The sequence below is a fragment of the Hakea prostrata genome, chromosome 3 (genome assembly GCF_041222555.1).
Source record: "Hakea prostrata isolate BN-2017 chromosome 3, UWA_Hpros_2, whole genome shotgun sequence".
Lineage (NCBI taxonomy): Eukaryota > Viridiplantae > Streptophyta > Magnoliopsida > Proteales > Proteaceae > Hakea > Hakea prostrata.
This window is the reverse complement of record NC_142602.1, coordinates 15066585-15086473: the sequence shown is the minus strand read 5'-3', so window position 1 is coordinate 15086473 and position 19889 is coordinate 15066585. Positions and strand designations below refer to the sequence as shown.

Sequence of the window (19889 nt, the reverse complement as noted above, 5' to 3'; positions counted from 1 at the left end):
TAATTCCTCATAATTTTCAGACTGGAGGGTTGGTCTGGAAAAAGATTCCGGTTCCTTGAACCTTTCATGTTCATATGCTAGTGTGTGTGCAAATCAAGATTTGAATGTTCGTTTTTTGTATTAATTTTGTTTTTATTATTATTGTCACGTTTAAACGGTTCATCTAGAAAGAATATAAAGCTCTGGTTTCCACGTCGAGAGGAAAATCATTTCATGGTTTCCTCATCACTCTCCAATCTTTGTTTGTGATTACTTGTCATGTAATATTTGACTTTTTTTTTTTTAATATAAACGTTTTTTCTATATATCAAGGTGTTTTATTATTGTCAAAAAAGCCTCTCATCAAATAAAATAATACAAATATTCTTCCACATATACAATAATATGTCCATTTTGATTAACGGGCAAAGAGGAGATGAATGATTTGTAAGTTGATTTCTCCTTATAACTCATATAGTGTTAGGCTACATGAGTCGTTTCATTTTAGATTTCAATCGTTATATTTATAAAATTAGATGTTTGGTTGTGGAATGAAATGTGGATTTCTCCTTTTAACTCATATTGATGTATTTTTGCCTAAAAAGGTGAACTCCCTTTTCACCCCCCCCCCGGTTTGTTTGGTTACTTGAGTTTGGAAATTTCAAAAATTTAGAGATTTCAAATTTGTAGAGTCATGGTTTATAAAATTACCTGTTTAGTTAGCCTAAATATTTGGAATAAAATTTGTAGATTCATCCTGAAAAAACATCTATGGAGTCATGATTCAAATGTTTAGCACTTTTATCGTAAGGGTAAAATCTTTGGATTTCACCTCGTACCCATAAATCTACAAATTCTCGTTTTTAGTGTAAAAATATGAATCCCTAGATTTCATGTAACTAAACGGGTATAAATCTTCCATTTGTAAATCCAAAGATTTCAAATCTCTTAGATTTATGGTAATGCAAACAATCCCTATTATAGTACATCTGCGATAATTAATAAAATTTTTAGGATGAATTAGAAATTATTTAAACAAATATCAACCCTTTTACATTCAAACTTCAGTTTATTAATTGGGGGGGAAACAAATTCTTATTATAAACATGTGCACAAAAGCCCTAACATCCGTGAAATCCTCCCATAATCTATCTAAACAAAAATTAATGTTTTATTTTTTTTTTTTTTTTTTTGTTTGCCAACCTTTAGGCTTTCCTAAAACCGGTGTTCGACCGAGTCGCACATTTAACCCTTACCTTTAGCATTTTCAACATTCAAACTTCACTTCCCTATTATGCGGGGGAAACAAATTCTTATTATAAAAAGGAAAATTTGAATTTACAAAAATTAATGTTTTAATTTTCCGGTATTTTTTCAATGTCTATATTATTGCTGATCTCAACCAAAACCCTTCAACCTAATTCTTTAGTTTCTTTAAACATGTACACACAATTTTGTTTGTTTAGATTTAAATTATTTAATTATTTAATATAATCATCAATTAGCAATTTAATAAATGCCCGGTTAGTGCCTCTAAACTCCATTGACAAATTCAAGACATTCACCGCTTTAAAATGAGCAAGACCATCAATGTCCAACTTCATTTCCCTAAAATTTATACCATAATTCTTATATTTCAGAAAATATGAAGCATATCACATTCAATTAAGGAAGGAATAGCTAGAAATTATATGAGAAAGATTTCCATGCTTTTTTTTCTTCTTTGTTTCCAAATATTTATATGCAATCAAACATCTTTAGCAAAATCCAAATCTTGACATCCCAATTTATTAGGGGGAGAAAAGAAATTCAAACACAGCGTATTACATATTGATATTAAGCCATCATACATCTATAATGGTATAAATTAACTCCTAAGGAGAGATATTAAGCATAAACATTTGGGTTCTGGGAGAGGTAATCTTCCACCAGCTTGAAAGTTCCAATGGCCATTTCTTTGCCCATTTGGATCTCATCTTCATCCATCACATAATCTCCAATTGTATAGAACTCCGAAGTAGCTTTGCAGGTAGATCCCCCATCAGCACAGGGAACGAATTGAACTGTATCCACAACCTTCTCAATCTTCTCACCGATTACAGCACCTTCAATCAATGTAAACTTAATCTTGAAATTCTGCTCATCAAGTTCTTCGATCCGATGCTTGATGAAAGGAAAAGGACCATCTGCACATTAGGGAAAAAAAGTCTGTTAAATCACATAAAAAATACCTCTGGGGTAAAAGTACTTAACAAGCTCTTTTTAACGAGAAGAGAAAACAAACCATCACACAAGTTGATCTGTTTGATGGATCCAGCACCACCATCTCCTTGAATTTCAATGCTTTTGATCTTGTCAGGAAGGACCTTGGGAAGTAAGTTGTGGGCATCAAGGATTGCAGCCTTGAAAATCCTTGCAGCGGAAAATGTGATATTGAACTCATTGGTAATGGTGGTCACACCCATGTTTTGCTGATAATGCAAGAAAATATAAAACCTTAAAGGAAAACTAAGGATACCAGAAGAAACACTACTAGAAGTATATGAACCTGGGTTGGTGTGATGATGGGAGCTGATGAAGTCTGGTATTTATAGACAATTGAGGTTCAGAGATGACCTTAATTGTGTAGATGAGTGAGGTCCAGGTTACCTTCAAGCTGGGGAGTATACATAGTTTGAATATGACCAAAATTTCCATCCAGTTAAGAACAAAACGAACAAGGCAGAACAATAAATCCAAATTTCCACTCAAACATAAACATTTCGTAAATAATTTTTCCACCTTACGTTTTTGATATTTTATTTAAATGGTCAGGCGGCTTCTAGAATACGAGGCTGGAACTGGTGCTTTCAGTCTTTGCCAATCCACATCCATTCCCATTCAGGAACCGAAAGGGAAAAAAAAATTGATCTGCTCTTATTTGCTTCGCCAATCCAACTTGTATTAATAAGGTCAAAATTCAAACAATGTGTACTATTCCTTTCAAGTTGTGTTAACTCTGTGGGTTTTTCTATCATGTGATCGAACACTTGTTTAAACTTCACTCTACCTCTATAAATACCACACCTTCCTCAGCTTCTCATCATCTCCAGCACAGCAACCCAAATACCTCAATTCACAATTCTTTCTTTTTTCCAATCCTTGATCTCCTTTTGAGGTTTCAATTCATCTTGCATTACTAGCAAAACATGGGTTTGACCACGATTACTAATGAGTTCAATATCCCATTCCCTGCTGCAAGGATTTTCAAGGCTGCAATCCTTGACGCCCACAACTTACTTCCCAAGATCCTTCCTGAGAATATCAAAAGCATTGAAATTAATGGCGATGGTGGTGCTGGATCCATCAAACAGATCAACTTGTGTGATGGTTTGTCTCTTCATTTATCTTTGTTTGCATAAATTATATATACATAGAAAAGAATGTCACTTTTAATATTAGTAATTGAGGTTTCCGTAAGGAAACATCTAAAAGGAAATCCTTGTCTAATGTGCAGATGGCCCTTTTCCTTTCATCAAGCATCGGATTGAAGAACTTGATAAACAAGATTTTAAGATAAAGTTTACGTTGATCGAAGGTGCTGTTATCGGTGAGAAGATTGAGAAGGTTGTAGATACAGTTCAGTTCATCCCCTGTGCAGATGGAGGATCCACCTGCAAGGCTACCTCGGAGTTCTATACAATTGGAGATTATGTGATGGGTGAAGATGAGATCCAGATGGGCAAAGAAATGGCAATTGGAACCTTCAAGCTGGTGGAAGAATACCTCTCCCAAAACCCAAATGCCTATGCTTAAAAGTTTCTCTTATTAATTAGTCTTGTCATCAACAAACCTATTATGGTTCAATATCCAGAAGTCCCCCATTGCCTTTGTTAGTTTTTCTCTATTTGGGGGTAGGAGGAGTCGTTGCTGAAGGGTTGTCAATGATTTCTTTATGCTTAATAATAAAAGGATGATTGGTTTGAAATCTATTAAGTTTTGAAATGGGTCCTTAATTGGATAAAGAAAATAAACATTTCGCACATACTCAATGCTATAAACAAAAGGAATAAAGAAAAAAAATATCACATACATTTCCTCCTACTTCTTCTCTCAAAAAAATGAAAGACAAATTTTTATTCTCAAAATAAACCCAAAACCTGGGACAATCAAGGAACATTTCGTTTATCAGCCTTGTGTACTGTGTATGTTCTTTCTATTTCAGAAATGGATAATCAGTGTAACCAATAATAGGATCAGGTGAGTAAAATGTTTCTTTGTTATACTTGTTGAGAGGAGCATTAAGCTCAAACCTCCTTGCCAAATCTGGGTTAGCGATGAATATACGACCGTAAGCAACAAGATCTGCATAATTAGTAGCAGCAGCTTTTTCTCCATCTTCTTTACCATATCCTCCAGCAACAATGAAAGTACCATTGAAAGCCTTTCTCATAGGTAGAAGACTATGGGGGTTTTCACTCTTCTCCCCCATAGGGATCTTCATCCTTGGCTCCACCATATGGCAATATAGAATCCCATATTTGTTAAGGGATTTAACCATGTAAAGACCCAAAGCTTCTGGGTTTGAGTCTCCAGCATCTGAATAGTTTGCAAAAGGTGAGAGCCTCATTCCAACTTTATCAGCTCCAATTTCATCAACAACTGCCTCAACTACTTCCAGAGGGAACCGGCAACGGTTCTCCAGAGTTCCACCGTATTCATCCGTTCGATCATTGACTTGATCTTTCAAAAACTGATCTAGTAGATAGCCATGAGCCCCATGGAGCTCAACTCCATCAAATCCTGTAACAAGTGAGCCTTGAGTGAATTTGGTGCATTTGGTGAAAATGAAACTCTAAATTTTTCTTTTTCTCTTTTTGGAAACCTTTACCAGCTTCAATTGCATTCCTAGCAGCCACTCTAAAATCATTGACAATTTGTGGGATTTCATCAGTGTTTAACCGTCTTGGAGGTGTGACATTTTCTCCTTTCAAGGGCTTGTCTGTGGAAGAGATTGGAGCTTGGCCATTTGGTTGATATTCTACATACAATTCATGAAATGGATTAGAACCAAATCATCAATGGTGACCAGAAACTACTAAGGTAAGAATATACGTGCGGAAACCCTTCCAACATGCCAAATCTGGCAAAAGAAGACACCACCCTTTCCATGAACAGCTTCAACTATGGGTTTCCAAGCTTCTACTTGCTCTTTTGTCCAGATACCTGGTGTGTTTGGGTAACTTCAAACAAAGATAACACGAGGTTTAAAAGGATGAACTAGATAATTATATTTGAAAAGAAAAATAACATATAGAAAATTTGAAGAATTGAGAATTTATTATGAGTTTTACCCTTGAGCAGTATCTGATACACCAGTGGCTTCGCTTATGATAAGCCCACCTTTGGTGGCTCTCTGAGAATAATACAAGATAGCATGTGGTTGAGGGATTGCATTGAAAGATCTTGATCTTGTCAATGGTGCCATTACCACTCTGAAAAAAACAAGATAAAATGCATGAGAGTTATTCTTCTCCTTCATTTTCAATCATTCACAACAATATGTGACTTTAAAAAAAAAACAAGAACAGGCACACACATATATATAACAGACCTATGGAGGAGTTGAAAATTTCCCATTTTGTGTGGAGTGATGAGAGGGGAAGGACTGACTTCTCCTGCCTTTTGATGATCATTCTTCTCTGCTTCCCCAGCTTTTGCTGCCATTTTTTTAACTTCTAAGCTTCCTCTGCTCTCATGGACAATGAGTTGAGGGCCAACTCGAGCATTTATATAGAATGGGAAGTCACAGTTCATTCACCTGTCATGAATTTTATTGTTTTGATTTATTTTTTTTCCCTTGTGTGTTGCAGAAGATCACTATTCTCTAAACTGTCCACATTTTCATTTGTCATTTCTCAAGGTTTTTTGTGAGTTTCCAGTTTCAGGCCTACAACTGCACATGAATTTGGCATGATTGTTTATAGGCCCAGTAAAACTTATGATGGTTGATATATACGGAAACAAAGACCAACACGGACCTATTGTGTTTCTAATAGTTGCTTTTTAAACTGAAACTTGCAACATGAAAGCCAGCTGGTCTTGTTGGCAAAGAACTTAATTACTTAACCTAATTGTTGCAACTGAATTAATTTTATTCTAAGACCCACAAATACCCCTATGTCTTTTAATTTAGATGCATTTCTTGAATTAGGAGAGAAAAAAGAGAAGGAAAAGGAAACCTAACAAAGAAGTTTAAATTTTTTTGATTGATTTACTTTATATTTTTATTTTTTATTCTAAAGAAAAAGAAACGTATGGATAAAGAACAGAGGAGCATTTTAAAAATTTAATAATAAAATTAATTGAGGGGCAATTTAAGGTTTTAACTATTAAAATAATTGAAGGTATCTTATATTTTAGTAATAATATTAACTGAGAAGTATTTTAAGATTTTAACTACTTCAATAATTAAAAGTAATTTAGAATTTAAATTAAATATATTTTCAATTGAGTATAATTTGAAATTTTAAAAAAATATTTAAAGTGTAAAAATAAATAATATTTAACGGAAAAAACTAACAGAAGGGAAGTGTTTGATAACTATGTCAGCTAAGAGGGCAGGCAAGCGATATTATCCAGTTAAGAGGGGGTCCAAGTGTCATTTGATCAGCGAAGAGGGGAGGTAAGTGATATTCACCCTAAAATTAATCTTCTACAACATCTCCAACCTCACGTCTTCCCCTTGTTCAAACTCTCATCCAAATCCAACACCTTCTAATCTAGCTCTCAGACCCCTTTTTTGTTATTGAAGAGAAGTACATTTCAATTGGAATCGTGTCTTCTCGACCCATGAGGAGAGCTTCTTGAGCCAAAAATCAGGTGTCAAATGGATTGAGCTAGGAGACTCCAACTCAGCAATTTTTTCATCGGATCCTGACAATTAGAAACAATGCCAACGATGTCTCTATTCTCTTCTCCTCAGATGACTCCTCTACCTCCTCAGTTTCATACTTCAAATCTTGAAGTTATTTCCCACTTCATGGGCCTTTTCAACTCACCTTGCTGCCCCCCCTGCACGTTGCGAACAAAAAAAAAAAAAAAAAAAAAACCCTTTTCTCCCTTAATCTTCTTGAGATCCTCTTTTGCAGCATCGAGTTGAAGAATGACCCACACCTCATCTCTCCTCCCCCCAAGTGCAAATCCTCCATGCTCACTCATCTAGCCTTTGCAAATGATGTCATGATCTTTTGTCCTTCTCCATCTTCAATGTCATGGCCTCCCTCCAGCTATTCAAATCCCTCTCTAGTATATGCATCGACTTGCTCATCAAGTCCAAACTCTTTCGCTCTAGTACTCCTGATTCCCTCTTCTCCTCCACCTCATTGGCTTCTCTCTTGGGCCCCCTCATCCATGCCCATCTCTGTGCCCCCATTAAGTCCGCAAGAAACTCCATCTTTGGAAAGGTAGATCTCTTTCCTCTGAACTGAGTATATGAATTGATACCATCAATTAGCTTTAAATAGAGTGATGGTGAGGTGAAGCTTAAAGCCCTAAGAGAAGTGAAGAATTAGATCATCGGTAACAGAACCAAGAAGCTCGGTGTTGTCCCTACCGTTGTCTCAATCCTTGCTGGCGCCACAGTCTATAAATTCTTGGCTGCAATACCAAAATAGGGTGCAAAAAACGGAAATTGGAGAAGGAGATACAAACGGAAAGGAATAAGCAGCTCAACATTCCTGGAAAAAATCGAATTGAGTGCTTACGTCCGATCAAATAGTAGTAGCTTAGGACTTGGCCATTCAATCTTGTGAAGTAATCGAGACTAAAATTGGAGAAGGAGATACGAACAAAGAGGAATAACCAATTTGTAGTTTTGCATGTGGTCTTCTGTGGTTGTAATGATTGATATCATGTATGTGGGAAAATAGTTAAATGGTCACAATGGGTTAAGCGATCCTTACATATATTCGTTTTTATTTTCTTGAAATTACCTCAGATAACTCTCCCATTTTTGTTTGTGATTACTTGTAATGTAGTATTTGACACTTTTTTTTTGAATATAAACATTTTTTTCTTCTTCTATATATCAAGGTGTTTTATTATTGTCAAAAAAGCCTCTTATCAGATATAATAATACTAAGTATTCTACCACATAAACAATAATATGTCCATTTTGATTATTGGGCAAAGAGGACATAGTCTAGATGAATGATTTGTAAGCTGATTTCACCTTATAACTCTTGATGATTTTACAAAATGTCATCTCCATAGGTATTCAATTCCCCCAGCAATCATTTAAATAAATATTATTTATTTATTTTTTGTCCCACCCCCGTTGGACCAACCCCAAGTTGCATGGTTGGCTGTGGTTTGTGAGTTCCAACTTGGATCCACAAGGACCAACTCCAAGCTGTTTACCACTTGGACCAACCCCGTTAGTAAATATTAACCTTTTTACCTTTAACATTTTTATAATTCAAAACTTCCCTATCATGTTGGAAATTTTTTTTCTTATTATAAACATGTGCACAAAAATCCTACGTGTACCTATAACCATTTGCAAAAATTAATGTTTTCGTTTTCCGGTATTTTCTCAATATCTACACACCTAATTCTTTAGTTTCTTTAAGCACGTGCACACAATTTTGTTAAGATTTAAATTATTTAATTAAAATTAATATAATAATCAATTAGCTTTGTTTAGTAGGGTAATTATAATGTTGATTTTGATATGCAAGTCCCCACATACATCATTCTATTGTCATTTTCCTTGTGGCAATTTAATAAATGCCCAGTTAGTGCCTCTAAAATTCCATTGACAAATTCAAGACATTAACCGCTTTAAAATGAGTCAATGTCCAACTTCATTTCCCTCAAATTTCCAGCATAATTCTTATCTTTCTTAATCAGACAAGTTATGAAGCGTATCACATTCAGTTAAGGAAGGAATAGCTAGAAATTATATGAGAAAGATTTCCATGCTTTTTTTTCTTCTTTGTTTTCAAATATTCATATGCAATCAAACATCTTTAGCAAAATCCATCTTTATTGAGTACATCCAAATCTTAACATCCCAATTTATTAGGGGGAGAAAAGAAATTCAAACACTGTGTATTACATCTGGATATGAAGCCATCATGCATCTATAATGGTATAAATTAAGAGTTAAGGAGAGATATTAAGCATAGGCATTTGGGTTTTGGGAGAGGTATTCTTCCACCAGCTTGAAAGTTCCAATTGCCATTTCTTTGCCCATCTGGATCTCATCTTCGCCCATCACATAATCTCCAATTGTATAGAACTCCGAAGTAGCTTTGCAGGTAGAACCCCCATCAGCACAGGGAACGAATTGAACTGTATCCACAACCTTCTCAATCTTCTCACCGATTACAGCACCTTCAATCAATGTAAACTTAATCTTGAAATTCTGCTCATCAAGTTCTTCGATCCGATGCTTGATGAAAGGAAAAGGACCATCTGCACATTAGGGAAAAAAGACTGTTAAATCACATAAAAAATACCTCTGGGGTAAAAGTACTTAACAAGCTCTCTTTAACGAGAAGAGAAAACAAACCATCACACAAGTTGATCTGTTTGATGGATCCAGCACCACCATCTCCTTGAATTTCAATGCTTTTGATCTTGTCAGGAAGGACCTTGGGAAGTAAGTTGTGGGCATCAAGGATTGCAGCCTTGAAAATCCTTGCAGCAGAAAATGGGATATTGAACTCGTTGGTAATGGTGGTCACACCCATGTTTTGCTAGTAATGCAAGAAAATATGAAACCTCAAGGAAAAACTAAGGATGCCAGAAGAAACAATGCCAGAAATATATGAATGAACCTGGGTTGGTGTGATGATGGGAGCTGAATTGAAGTCTGGTATTTATAGACAATTGAGGTTCAGAGATGACCTTAATTGTGTAGATGAGTGAGGTCCAGGTTACCTTCAAGCTGAGGAGTATGCATAGTTTGAATATGACCGAAATTTCCATCCAGTTAAGAACAAAATGAACAAGGCAGAATAATAACTCCAAATTTTCAGTCAAACATACATTTCATGATAATTTATCTACCAGACGTTTTTTGATATTTTATTTAAATGGTTAGGCGGCTTCTAGAATATGAAGCTGGAACTGGTGCTTCTAGTCTTTGCCCATCCACGTCCATTTCCCATTCTGGAAGCGAAAGGAAAACAGAAAAAAAATTGATCTGCTCTTATTTGCTTGGCCATCCCAACTTGTAATAAGGTCAAAATTCAAACAATGTGTACTATTCCCTTCAAGTTGTGTTAACTACATGGATTTTTCTATACTGGACACACTTGTTCCATACAATGTGCTGTGTATGACCTTCCAGATGGGCAAAGAAATGGCAATTGGAACCTTCAAGCTGGTGGAAGAATACCTCTCCCAAAACCCAAATGCCTATACTTAAAAGTTTCTCTAATTAGATAGTCTATATCATCAATAAACCTATTATGGTCCAATATCCAGAAGTCACCCATTGCCTTTGTGAGTTTTTCTCTATTTGGTGATAGGAGGAGTTGTTGCTGAAGGGTTCTCTCAAGGATTTCTTTATGCTTAATAAAGGATGATTGGTTTGAAATCTATTAGTTTTTGAAATGGGTCATTCATAATTGGTTAAAGAAAATAAACATTTTGCGAACATACTCAATGCTATAAACAAAAAGAAAAATATCACATACATTTGCTTCCTCAACTTCTTCTCTCAAAAAAAATGAAATACAAATTTTTATTCAAAAAATAAATCCAAAACCTGGGACAATCAAGGAACGTTACATTATTTTTTTTTGGATGAATCAATAATATATTAAAACGACAACACGCTTACAACAAAGAGGAAAAGGCAAAATTACATAGCACTAAAGAGCATGGGGCAGGACCCAAAAGGACCAGCCGAACAGGGCCAAAAGAACTGGAGGCGAATTATTTCTTATTCTTCTTCTTCTTTTTCTTTGAAGACTTGACGTTGACCAAGAAGTCGTCACCATATGGGTTGAAACCCTTAGCAGAACGGTGAAACTCTTAGGAATGTTACATTTATTAGCCTTTTGTACTGTATATGACCTTTCTATTTCAGAAATGGATAATCAGTGTAACCAACAACAGGATCAGGTAAGTAAAATGTTTCTCTGTTATACTTGTTGAGAGGAGCATTAAGCTCAAACCTTCTTGCCAAATCTGGGTTAGCAATAAATATACGACCAAAAGCAACAAGATCTGAATAATTAGTAGCAACAGCCTTTTCTCCATCTTCTTTATCATATCCTCCAGCAACAATGAAAGAACCATTGAAAGCCTTTCTCATAGGTAGAAGACTATGCAAAGTTTCACTCTTCTCCCCCATAGTCTTCATCCTTGGCTCCACCATATGGCAATATAGAATCCCATATTTGTTAAGGGATTTCACCATGTAAAGACCCAAAGCTTCTGGGCTTGAGTCTCCAGCATCTGAATAGTTTGCAAAAGGAGAGAGCCTCATTCCAACTTTATCAGCTCCAATTTCATCAACAATTGCCTCAACTACTTCCAGAGGGAACCGACAACGATTCTCCAGAGTTCCACCGTATTTATCCGTTCGGTCGTTGACTTGATCTTTCAGAAACTGATCTAGTAGATAGCCATGAGCCCCATGGACCTCAACTCCATCAAATCCTGTAACAAGTGAAAATTAACCTTGGGTGAACTTGGAGCATTTAGTGAAAGTTAAACTCTAAATTTCTTTGTTCGGGGGAAAGCTTACCAGCTTCAATTGCATTCCTAGCAGCCACTCTAAAATCATTGACAATTTGAGGGATTTCATTAGTGTTCAACCGTCTTGGAGGTGTGACATTTTCTCCTTTCAAGGGCTTGTCTGTGGAAGAGATGGGATCTTGGCCATTTGGTTGATATACTACATACAATTCATGATATGGATTAGAACCAGATCATCAATGGTGACCAGAAACTAATAATTAAGGTAACAATGTACCAGATGCAGAAACCCTTCCAACATGCCAAATCTGGCAAAAGAAGACACCACCCTTTGCATGAACGGCTTCAACTATGGGTTTCCAAGCTTCTACCTGCTCTTTTGTCCAGATACCTGGTGTGTGTGGGTAACTTCAAACAAAGATAATACAAGGTGTAAAAGGATGAACTAGTTAATTATATTTGAAAAGAAAAATAACATATAGAAAATTTGAAGAATTGAGATTTATTATGAGCTTTACCCTTGAGCAGTATCTGATACACCAGTGGCTTCGCTTATGATAAGCCCACCTTTGGTGGTTCTCTGAGAATAATACAAGATGGCATGTGGTTGAGGAATTGTATTGAAAGATCTTGATCTTGTCAATGGTGCCATTACCATTCTGAAAAAACAAGATAAAATGCAAGAGAGTTATTCATCTCCTTCATTTTGAATCATTCACAACAACATGTGAGTTTAAAAAAAAAACAAGAACAGACCTATGGAGGAGTTGAAATTTTCCCATTTTGTGTGGAGTGATGAGAGGGGAAGGATTGACTTCTCCTGCCTTTTGATGATCATTCTTCTCTGCTTCCCCTGTTTTTGCTGCCATTTTTTTAACTTCTAAGCTCCCTCTGCTCTCATGGACAATGAGTTGAGGAGCCAACTTGAGCATTTATATAGACTGGGAAGTCACAGTTCATTCACCCGTCATGAATTTTATTGTTTTGATTTATTTATTTTTTCCCTTGTGTGTTGCAAAAGATCACTATTCTCTGAACTGGCCACATTCTCATTTGTCATTTCTCAAGGTTTTTTGTGAGTTTCCAGTTCAGGCCTACAACTGCACATGAATTTGGCATGATTCTTTATAGGCCTAGTAAAACGGACCTTGCTTGGGTCTTACGTAGGACCATCAAGCCATTCACTTTGAGCGGTGAGATCGGAATTTCCGTTGAAATTTCAATCTCGACCGTCGAATTCGGATCCTACTGCCAAAATTTTGACTTGATGATCCTGCATTAATGCGCAGGATCCAAGCTTTTTCGCAGTAAAACTTGTGATAGTAGATATATAAGGAAACAAAGACCAACACGGACCTATTGTGTTTCTGATAGTTGCTTTTTAAACTGAAATTTGTAACATGAAAGCCAGCTGGTCTTGTTGGCAAAGAACTTAATTACTTAACCTAATTGTTGCAACTGAATTAATTTTATTCTAAGACCCACAAATACCCCTTAATTTTATTCTAAGACTCACAAATACCCCTATGACTTTAATTTAGATGCATTTCTTGAATTAGGAGAGAAAAAAGAGAAGGAAAAGGAAACCAAACAAAGAAGTTTAAATTTTTTTGATTGATTTACTTTATATTTTTATTTTTTATTCTAAAGAAAAAAAAGAAACGTATGGATAAAGAACAGAGGAGCATTTTAAAATTTTAATAATAAAATTAATTGAGGGCAATTTAGGGTTTTAACTATTGAAGAGAGTATTTTAAGTTTTAACTACTACAATAGTTAAAAGTAATTTAGAATTTAAATTAAATATATTTTCAATTGAGGATAATTTGAAGTGTAAAAATAAAATTTAACGGAAAAAATTAACAAAAGGGAGGTGCTTGATAACTATGTCAGCAAAGAGGGTAGGTAAACAATATTATCTAGCTAAGAGGGGGTCCAAGTGTCATTTGATCAGCTAAGAAGGGAGGTAAGTGATATTCACCATAAAATTAATCTTCTACAACATCTCCAACCTCACGTCTTCCCTTTGTTCAAACTTTCATTCAAATCCAACACCTTTCTAATATAGCTCTCAGACCCTTTTTTGTTATTGATAAGAAGTACATTTCAATTGGAATTGTCTCTTCTTGAAATGAATTGATGATGTATGTATGTTCGTTAAAGTCTTAACATGTGGTCATCAATATTTATTGAAAGTAACGAGAAATTAGTTGTATATGACTACTATGTCAACATATTTTTGAAATGAGTTGACGATGTTACTTTCAAATAAGAACCCCACATGCACCCACCATAATGACAGTCCAGGTGATCTTTTAAGTTTTAACCCTCAATTTAAAATTATAATTATAAGAAAGTGCTTTATGCAATTATGTAATATATATATGTTTATCTATCTCAGAACGACAAAAATGAAAGAATTTATGTGTTTTTTGAAAATTATTTTATTAAATTTTAATGAGCAAAGCATTTAGGTAACTATCTTTATTTTCTCTTTATTTGATGATCAGCAACACCATCTTCTTAAATTTCAATGCTTTTGATCTTGTCAGGAATAACTTTTTTTTTTTTATTTTTTAATTTATTGTTTATGAAGTTCATGGGGGCCAGCTTACGTGCACCATGATTACAACCTCAATGGAGATTTTATATATATAATTAATGCCGCCGAACGGGTGCGAATGTCGAGATCGAGATCGAGATCTCGACCATCTATTTTCAAAAAGTATGTTTTCACACTTTCAAGAAACGAATGGTTGAGATCGAAATCTCGACAACACAATGTTGTACATTAATTTTAAACTTCTATCTTGGAAAGGAACGGTTTGCCTTCTTGGAATTTGACGAAATTATTTTAAACATTTTTTATTATTAATTTTTTAAAGTAAATTTTATAAGCAAATCAATCTTTGGCAATACATAGAGCACAACTGAGTTATTTTAAACGTTTTATCAGCACAACTGCACCAACAGCGATTGGAAAGATTCCGGTTTTGGGCTCGAAAACTGGTCAAACCAAATAAAACCACGAATCGGAAAATGAACGGTTCTGATTTTCTTGGTTAGATGATTTATTTTGGTCCTGTAACAGCTTCTAAACTGGTATAGTGGAACGCAAATCAAAATTAAAATATTCGTTTATTTATTTATTAATTTCTTATTATTGTTATTTTTAAACGGTTCATCTAGAAAAAATGCAGAGCTCTGGTTTCCACGCCGAAAGGATAATAATTATATCTACTTGGATGTCTAGAAGAACTCTGATTTGTTCAATGTTGATGACTAAAATATGCCATTTGTGTGAATCTAATTCCTAGACAACATGTTCTTTCTTATCTGTGCATTAAATAGGACTTTCAATGTCAATGATGGGTTAGTAAAACGGTTAAAGGCCGAACTTCTCTAGGGGAGGTCTTGAGGGGCATAATAAAATCCCCTTGTGGTGATCCGGGGTTGCCCGATTTCTATATGACAACGTGAAACCCATCCCCCGAAACAAAGTTTACCAAAATTCTGAGAAATCAGCTATTTTTTACCGGACGTGCGAAATGTGGGTGAAAATCATTGTTTTCGATAGGTTCATCAGTCGCCGTTTTATCTTCTACTGCTATTGTTGCTATCATTGCCTATGTGAAAGCTTCTCACACAAAGACTTTGGGCATTCTCTTATAGCCAGTGGAGGCTCCTCCCTCTTCACCCCTTTAGGAGGCATTGTTGCAGACTTGCAAATCTGCAGTGCAACATAAAGAGTAGCAAAGAAGAACTAAGCTGAAAAGGAAAACAGAAGCCCTAGCAAGAAAAGGTGAAATTTTCCTCTGAAACCCTATGGTGGCTCTCTTATCTTCCAATTCATTGTTTGAGAAACATCACAATCAGAAGCTAAAGAAATTGTTGTTGTGAATAAGAAGATGAGAGAGGAAACAAATCAGCGATGAAGAGAGTGAGAAGCCATTTTTGGGAGCAAAACCAAGAAACGCTAATGAAACCCTAGCTTTCGAATATAGAGAAAATAGGTACCAGTTGTCCAGTTAAGAGTTGTGACCATTCAAAGCTTATCCGTAAGTTGATCAAAAGTTATGAAAATCCCCCATATGTCAGCGAAATGTTGCCAATATATCAAAGTTTCGGGAGTCAACAAAGCCGCCTAATTGGCCGACATTTCGCTTTTGGTTTTGTCTCGGATGAGGGAAAGGAAGGAGTTGGCTAGTTGGGTAGGGGAAGAGGAAGAAAAGAACATTTTTCCTTTTGAAGGGTAAGAGAAGAAAATGAGATTGTTTTATATTTTATCTTATAATTTTGATTAGAGAATAAAATCTTTTAATTAGGTTAATTTTTTTCTTAATTATTAAGAATAATAATATAATTTAGAGATAATTACTATTGGTCCTCTGTACTTTGATTTTTTTACTACTGTACTTTGATTTTTTTCAAAATTACTAATCCAACTTTTAACCTTTTCTATAATTACTATTGCCCCCTACTGTTAAGTTCTGTTAGTTTACTGATGATGTGATACTTTTATATTTTCTCAAAAACTCCAAAATACTCTTATACTTATTTACCCTTTTTGTCAAGTTACAATAGTACCCTTAATTAACTATGGAGAAAAAAGTAACTATAATCCGTTTTATTCTAAGAAAAAACCACCAAATAAAGAAAGAATGATTGAATAAAACTCAAATAGAAACCGAAGAGGAAGGAAAATTGAATTTAATTCAAATTGGAAATTGAATATCACCTAAAATATTTTCAAAATAAATGAAGTTTAGTGAAGGTGGAAAACCAAATTGGATTTGGATTTTGCCTATTTCTTTAAATCAAAATAACTAAAGATTATTGAAAGTTGGGAAACCAAATTAGATTTGAATTTTGCCCATTTCCTTAATTCAAAATAAATTAAGTTTAGGGTAAAATTGACATTTAATCTTGTTTTATAAATGGGTAGAATCTTTTGGTTGTTAATTTAATGAAGGGCAATTAGATATTACTGTCCAAACTTCATTAGTTGCAAAATAAATTAGGTTTTATTAGTAATAAAATCAAACTATAGAGGGACAACAGTAATTATCCCTATAATTTAATATAAAGTGTAAGCAAGTACTATAAAATCTTAGAGTAATCTTTGGATTTTTAGATAAATCAATTATACCACATCATTACTTAACTAAACAAAAGTTAACAGCAAAGGGACATCAATAATTAGAAACAAAGTCAAAGGTTAGATTAATAATTTAAAAAATATAAGAGATAAAGTATTATTTTTATTTTTTTTAAAAATTTAAAATTTTTTAATTTTAAGTCTTCAATTTTGTTTTGATTTAATTATTTAATGTAATTGTTAATTAGGTTAATTTAATTTCTAAAAAAAGAGAGGCTTTATTTGATATCTACAAGTCTCAATGTATATCATTGTACCTATCATTGTGTCGTCACTTTTCTTGTAAGACTTTAAGAGATACCTAATTAGTTTCCTTAAAATTTATTCACAAAGTCAAGTCGTTGTCCCTTTCAAAATGAAGGGGAATTTGAGTATTCAAAGTGATTTTGAAGGGGACTTTGAGTATTCAACGTGATTTTAATTATTTTATAATACAGAATGTGATTTAAAGTGATTTTTTTTTGGGAATCCAGGACCTCCCCGTGGGATGGGAAGGTGGGTCTTTAACCGCTTGATTAACCCATCATTGGCGATTTAAAGTGATTCTTGTTTTTATAAACTCGCATTAATTTATGCAAGATTCACAAAATCCTAAAATTTATAGCATTATTTTTATTTTTTAATTCAAAAAATCATAAAGTATATTATCACATTTAGTCAATGGAGGAAAATCATCTAGAGATTATATAATAAAGATTTTTATGCATTTAAAAAAAAAAATTCATGTGGAATCAAACATATTTGGCAAATCCATGTTTATTGAGTATAATGAAATCCTTGACATCAAGGGCCAATATCTACCTTACCCCAACTTATTTGGGGAGAAAAGAAATACAAACATAATGTATTACATATTGATATCAAGCCATGATAGAACTATCATGATATAAATTAACTATTTAGGAGAGAGATTAAGCATAAGCATTTGGGTTTTGGGAGAGGTATTCTTCCACCAGCTTGAAGGTTCCAATGGCCATTTCTTTGCCCATTTGGATCTCATCTTCGCCCATCACATAATCTCCAATTGTATAGAACTCCGAAGTAGCTTTGCAGGTAGATCCCCCATCTGCACAGGGAACGAATTGAACTGTATCCACAACCTTCTCAATCTTCTCACCGATTACAGCACCTTCAATCAATGTAAACTTAATCTTGAAATTCTGTTCATCAAGTTCTTCGATCCGATGCTTGATGAAAGGAAAAGGACCATCTGCACATTAGTGAAAAAAAGATTGTTAAATCACATAAAAAATACCTTTGGGGTAAATTAAAGTACTTAACAAGCTCTAGATCTCTTTAAGGAGAAGAGAAAACAAACCATCACACAAGTTGATCTGTTTGATGGATCCAGCACCACCATCTCCTTGAATTTCAATGCTTTTGATCTTGTCAGGAAGGACCTTGGGAAGTAAGTTGTGGGCATCAAGGATGGCAGCCTTGAAAATCCTTGCAGCAGAAAATGGGATATTGAACTCGTTGGTAATGGTGGTCACACCCATGTTTTGCTAGTAATGCAAGAAAATATGAAACCTCAAGGAAAAACTAAGGATGCCAGAAGAAACAATGCCAGAAATATATGAATGAACCTGGGTTGGTGTGATGATGGGAGCTGAATTGAAGTCTGGTATTTATTGACAATTGAGGTTCAGAGATGACCTTAATTGTGTAGATGAGTGAGGTCCAGGTTACCTTCAAGCTGAGGAGTATGCATAGTTTGAATATGACCGAAATTTCCATCCAGTTAAGAACAAAATGAACAAGGCAGAATAATAAACCAAAATTTCCAGTCAAACATAGACATATTTCATAATAATTTATCTACCATACGTTTTTTTATTTTATTTAAATGGTCAGGCGACTTCTAGAATATGAGGCTGGAACTAGTGCTTCTAGTCTTTGCTCATCCACATCCGTTTCCATTTCTGGAAGCGAAAGGGAAAAAAATAAAATTGATCTGCTCTTATTTGCTTCGCCACCCCAACTTGTAATGAGGTCAAAATTCAAACAATGTGTACTATTCCCTTCAAGTTGTGTTAACTACATGGATTTTTCTTTACTGTAAGCACTTGTTCAGGCCAAAAACTTCCTAAGCTTCACTCCACCTCTATAAATGCCACAACTTCCTCAGCTTCCCATCATCTCCAGCACAGCAACCCAAATACCACAATTCAGAATTCTTTCTTTTTTTCAATCTTTGATCTCCTTTTGAGGTTTCAAGTCATCTTGCATTATTAGCTAGCAAAACATGGGTGTGACCACCATTACCAATGAGTTCAATATCTCATTCCCTGCCCCAAGGATTTTCAAGGCTGCAATCCTTGATGCCCACAACTTACTTCCCAAGATCCTTCCTGACAAGATCAAAAGCATTGAAATTAATGGCGATGGTGGTGCTGGATCCATCAAACAGATCAACTTGTGTGATGGTTTGTCTCTTCATTTATCTCTGTTTGCATAAATTATATATACATAGAAAAGAATGTCACTTTTAACATTAGTTCTTGAGGTTTTCCGTGAGGAAAGATCTAAAAATAAATCATTGTCTAATGTGCAGATGGCCCTTTTCCCTTCATCAAGCATCGGATCGAAGAACTTGATGAACAGAATTTTAAGATAAAGTTTACGTTGATCGAAGGTGCTGTTATCGGTGAGAAGATTGAGAAGGTTGTAGATACAGTTCAGTTCATCCCCTGTGCAGATGGAGGATCCACCGCAAGGCTTCTTCGGAGTTCTATACAATTGGAGATTATGTGATGGGCGAAGATGAGATCCAGATGGGCAAAGAAATGGCAATTGGAACCTTCAAGCTGGTGGAAGAATACCTCTCCCAAAACCCAAATGCCTATGCTTAAAAGTTTCTCTAATTAGATAGTCTATATCATCAATAAACCTATTATGGTTCAATATCTAGAAGTCACCCATTGCCTTTGTGAGTTTTTCTCTATTTGGTGATAGGAGGAGTTGTTGCTGAAGGGTTCTCTCAAGGATTTCTTTATGCTTAATAAAGGATGATTAGTTTGAAATCTATTAGTTTTTGAAATGGGTCATTCATTGG

General features: G+C 34.8%; 6 protein-coding genes and 1 pseudogene across 7 annotated transcripts; 2 read left to right on the top strand and 5 right to left on the bottom strand.

The window, feature by feature from the left end:
• Positions 1-1728: 1728 nt before the first annotated feature.
• LOC149021107 (major strawberry allergen Fra a 1.06-like) lies at positions 1729-2526 on the bottom strand. Its single transcript, XM_089147050.1, has 2 exons — positions 2264-2526; positions 1729-2165 (listed from the first exon to the last, which is right to left on the bottom strand). The coding sequence occupies exons 1-2, from the start codon at positions 2442-2444 to the stop codon at positions 1867-1869; spliced, it is 480 nt and encodes a 159-aa protein (XP_089003176.1). The 5' UTR covers positions 2445-2526; the 3' UTR covers positions 1729-1866.
• A 553-nt stretch (positions 2527-3079) lies between these two features.
• Positions 3080-3934, top strand: LOC149021106 (major allergen Pru ar 1-like). Its single transcript, XM_089147049.1, has 2 exons — positions 3080-3348; positions 3476-3934. The coding sequence occupies exons 1-2, from the start codon at positions 3168-3170 to the stop codon at positions 3772-3774; spliced, it is 480 nt and encodes a 159-aa protein (XP_089003175.1). The 5' UTR covers positions 3080-3167; the 3' UTR covers positions 3775-3934.
• A 240-nt stretch (positions 3935-4174) lies between these two features.
• On the bottom strand, positions 4175-5685 carry LOC149021105 (putative 12-oxophytodienoate reductase 11). Its single transcript, XM_089147048.1, has 5 exons — positions 5573-5685; positions 5313-5453; positions 5074-5201; positions 4850-4999; positions 4175-4761 (listed from the first exon to the last, which is right to left on the bottom strand). Exons 1-5 carry the CDS (start codon positions 5683-5685, stop codon positions 4175-4177), a joined length of 1119 nt encoding a protein of 372 aa, XP_089003174.1.
• Positions 5686-8982: 3297 nt separating this feature from the next.
• On the bottom strand, positions 8983-9905 carry LOC149021104 (major allergen Pru ar 1-like). Its single transcript, XM_089147047.1, has 2 exons — positions 9536-9905; positions 8983-9438 (listed from the first exon to the last, which is right to left on the bottom strand). The coding sequence occupies exons 1-2, from the start codon at positions 9714-9716 to the stop codon at positions 9140-9142; spliced, it is 480 nt and encodes a 159-aa protein (XP_089003173.1). The 5' UTR covers positions 9717-9905; the 3' UTR covers positions 8983-9139.
• Positions 9906-10762: 857 nt separating this feature from the next.
• LOC149021103 (putative 12-oxophytodienoate reductase 11) lies at positions 10763-12565 on the bottom strand. Its single transcript, XM_089147046.1, has 5 exons — positions 12433-12565; positions 12195-12335; positions 11954-12084; positions 11726-11875; positions 10763-11637 (listed from the first exon to the last, which is right to left on the bottom strand). The coding sequence occupies exons 1-5, from the start codon at positions 12543-12545 to the stop codon at positions 11054-11056; spliced, it is 1119 nt and encodes a 372-aa protein (XP_089003172.1). The 5' UTR covers positions 12546-12565; the 3' UTR covers positions 10763-11053.
• Positions 12566-17556: 4991 nt separating this feature from the next.
• Positions 17557-18429, bottom strand: LOC149021102 (major allergen Pru ar 1-like). The gene is made up of 2 exons (XM_089147045.1): positions 18153-18429; positions 17557-18044 (listed from the first exon to the last, which is right to left on the bottom strand). The coding sequence occupies exons 1-2, from the start codon at positions 18331-18333 to the stop codon at positions 17746-17748; spliced, it is 480 nt and encodes a 159-aa protein (XP_089003171.1). The 5' UTR covers positions 18334-18429; the 3' UTR covers positions 17557-17745.
• Positions 18430-18898: 469 nt separating this feature from the next.
• On the top strand, positions 18899-19837 carry LOC149021101 (major strawberry allergen Fra a 1.08-like; annotated as a pseudogene). Its single transcript, XR_016172007.1, has 2 exons — positions 18899-19260; positions 19389-19837. The product of XR_016172007.1 is annotated as a major strawberry allergen Fra a 1.08-like (transcript).
• The last annotated feature ends 52 nt before the right edge of the window (positions 19838-19889 follow it).

Bases quoted from the DNA above. Each gene is read 5' to 3' on its own strand.
- LOC149021103 (XM_089147046.1), bottom strand. From the start codon at position 12,545: ATGGCAGCAAAAACAGGGGAAGCAGAGAAGAATGATCATCAAAAGGCA. The intron at 12,336-12,432 runs GTCTGTTCTTGT...TTGTTTTTTCAG, and splicing joins AAATTTCAACTCCTCCATAG to AATGGTAATGGCACCATTGA. The intron at 12,085-12,194 runs GTAAAGCTCATA...CTTTGTTTGAAG, and splicing joins GTATCAGATACTGCTCAAGG to TTACCCACACACACCAGGTA.
- LOC149021105 (XM_089147048.1), bottom strand. From the start codon at position 5,685: ATGGCAGCAAAAGCTGGGGAAGCAGAGAAGAATGATCATCAAAAGGCA. The intron at 5,454-5,572 runs GTCTGTTATATA...TGTTTTTTTCAG, and splicing joins AATTTTCAACTCCTCCATAG to AGTGGTAATGGCACCATTGA. The intron at 5,000-5,073 runs GTATATTCTTAC...AATTGTATGTAG, and splicing joins TGTTGGAAGGGTTTCCGCAC to AATATCAACCAAATGGCCAA.
- LOC149021104 (XM_089147047.1), bottom strand. From the start codon at position 9,716: ATGGGTGTGACCACCATTACCAACGAGTTCAATATCCCATTTTCTGCT. The intron at 9,439-9,535 runs GTTTGTTTTCTC...CCTAATGTGCAG, and splicing joins ACAGATCAACTTGTGTGATG to ATGGTCCTTTTCCTTTCATC.
- LOC149021106 (XM_089147049.1), top strand. From the start codon at position 3,168: ATGGGTTTGACCACGATTACTAATGAGTTCAATATCCCATTCCCTGCT. The intron at 3,349-3,475 runs GTTTGTCTCTTC...TCTAATGTGCAG, and splicing joins ACAGATCAACTTGTGTGATG to ATGGCCCTTTTCCTTTCATC.
- LOC149021107 (XM_089147050.1), bottom strand. From the start codon at position 2,444: ATGGGTGTGACCACCATTACCAATGAGTTCAATATCACATTTTCCGCT. The intron at 2,166-2,263 runs GTTTGTTTTCTC...CCTAATGTGCAG, and splicing joins ACAGATCAACTTGTGTGATG to ATGGTCCTTTTCCTTTCATC.
- LOC149021102 (XM_089147045.1), bottom strand. From the start codon at position 18,333: ATGGGTGTGACCACCATTACCAACGAGTTCAATATCCCATTTTCTGCT. The intron at 18,045-18,152 runs GTTTGTTTTCTC...ACTAATGTGCAG, and splicing joins ACAGATCAACTTGTGTGATG to ATGGTCCTTTTCCTTTCATC.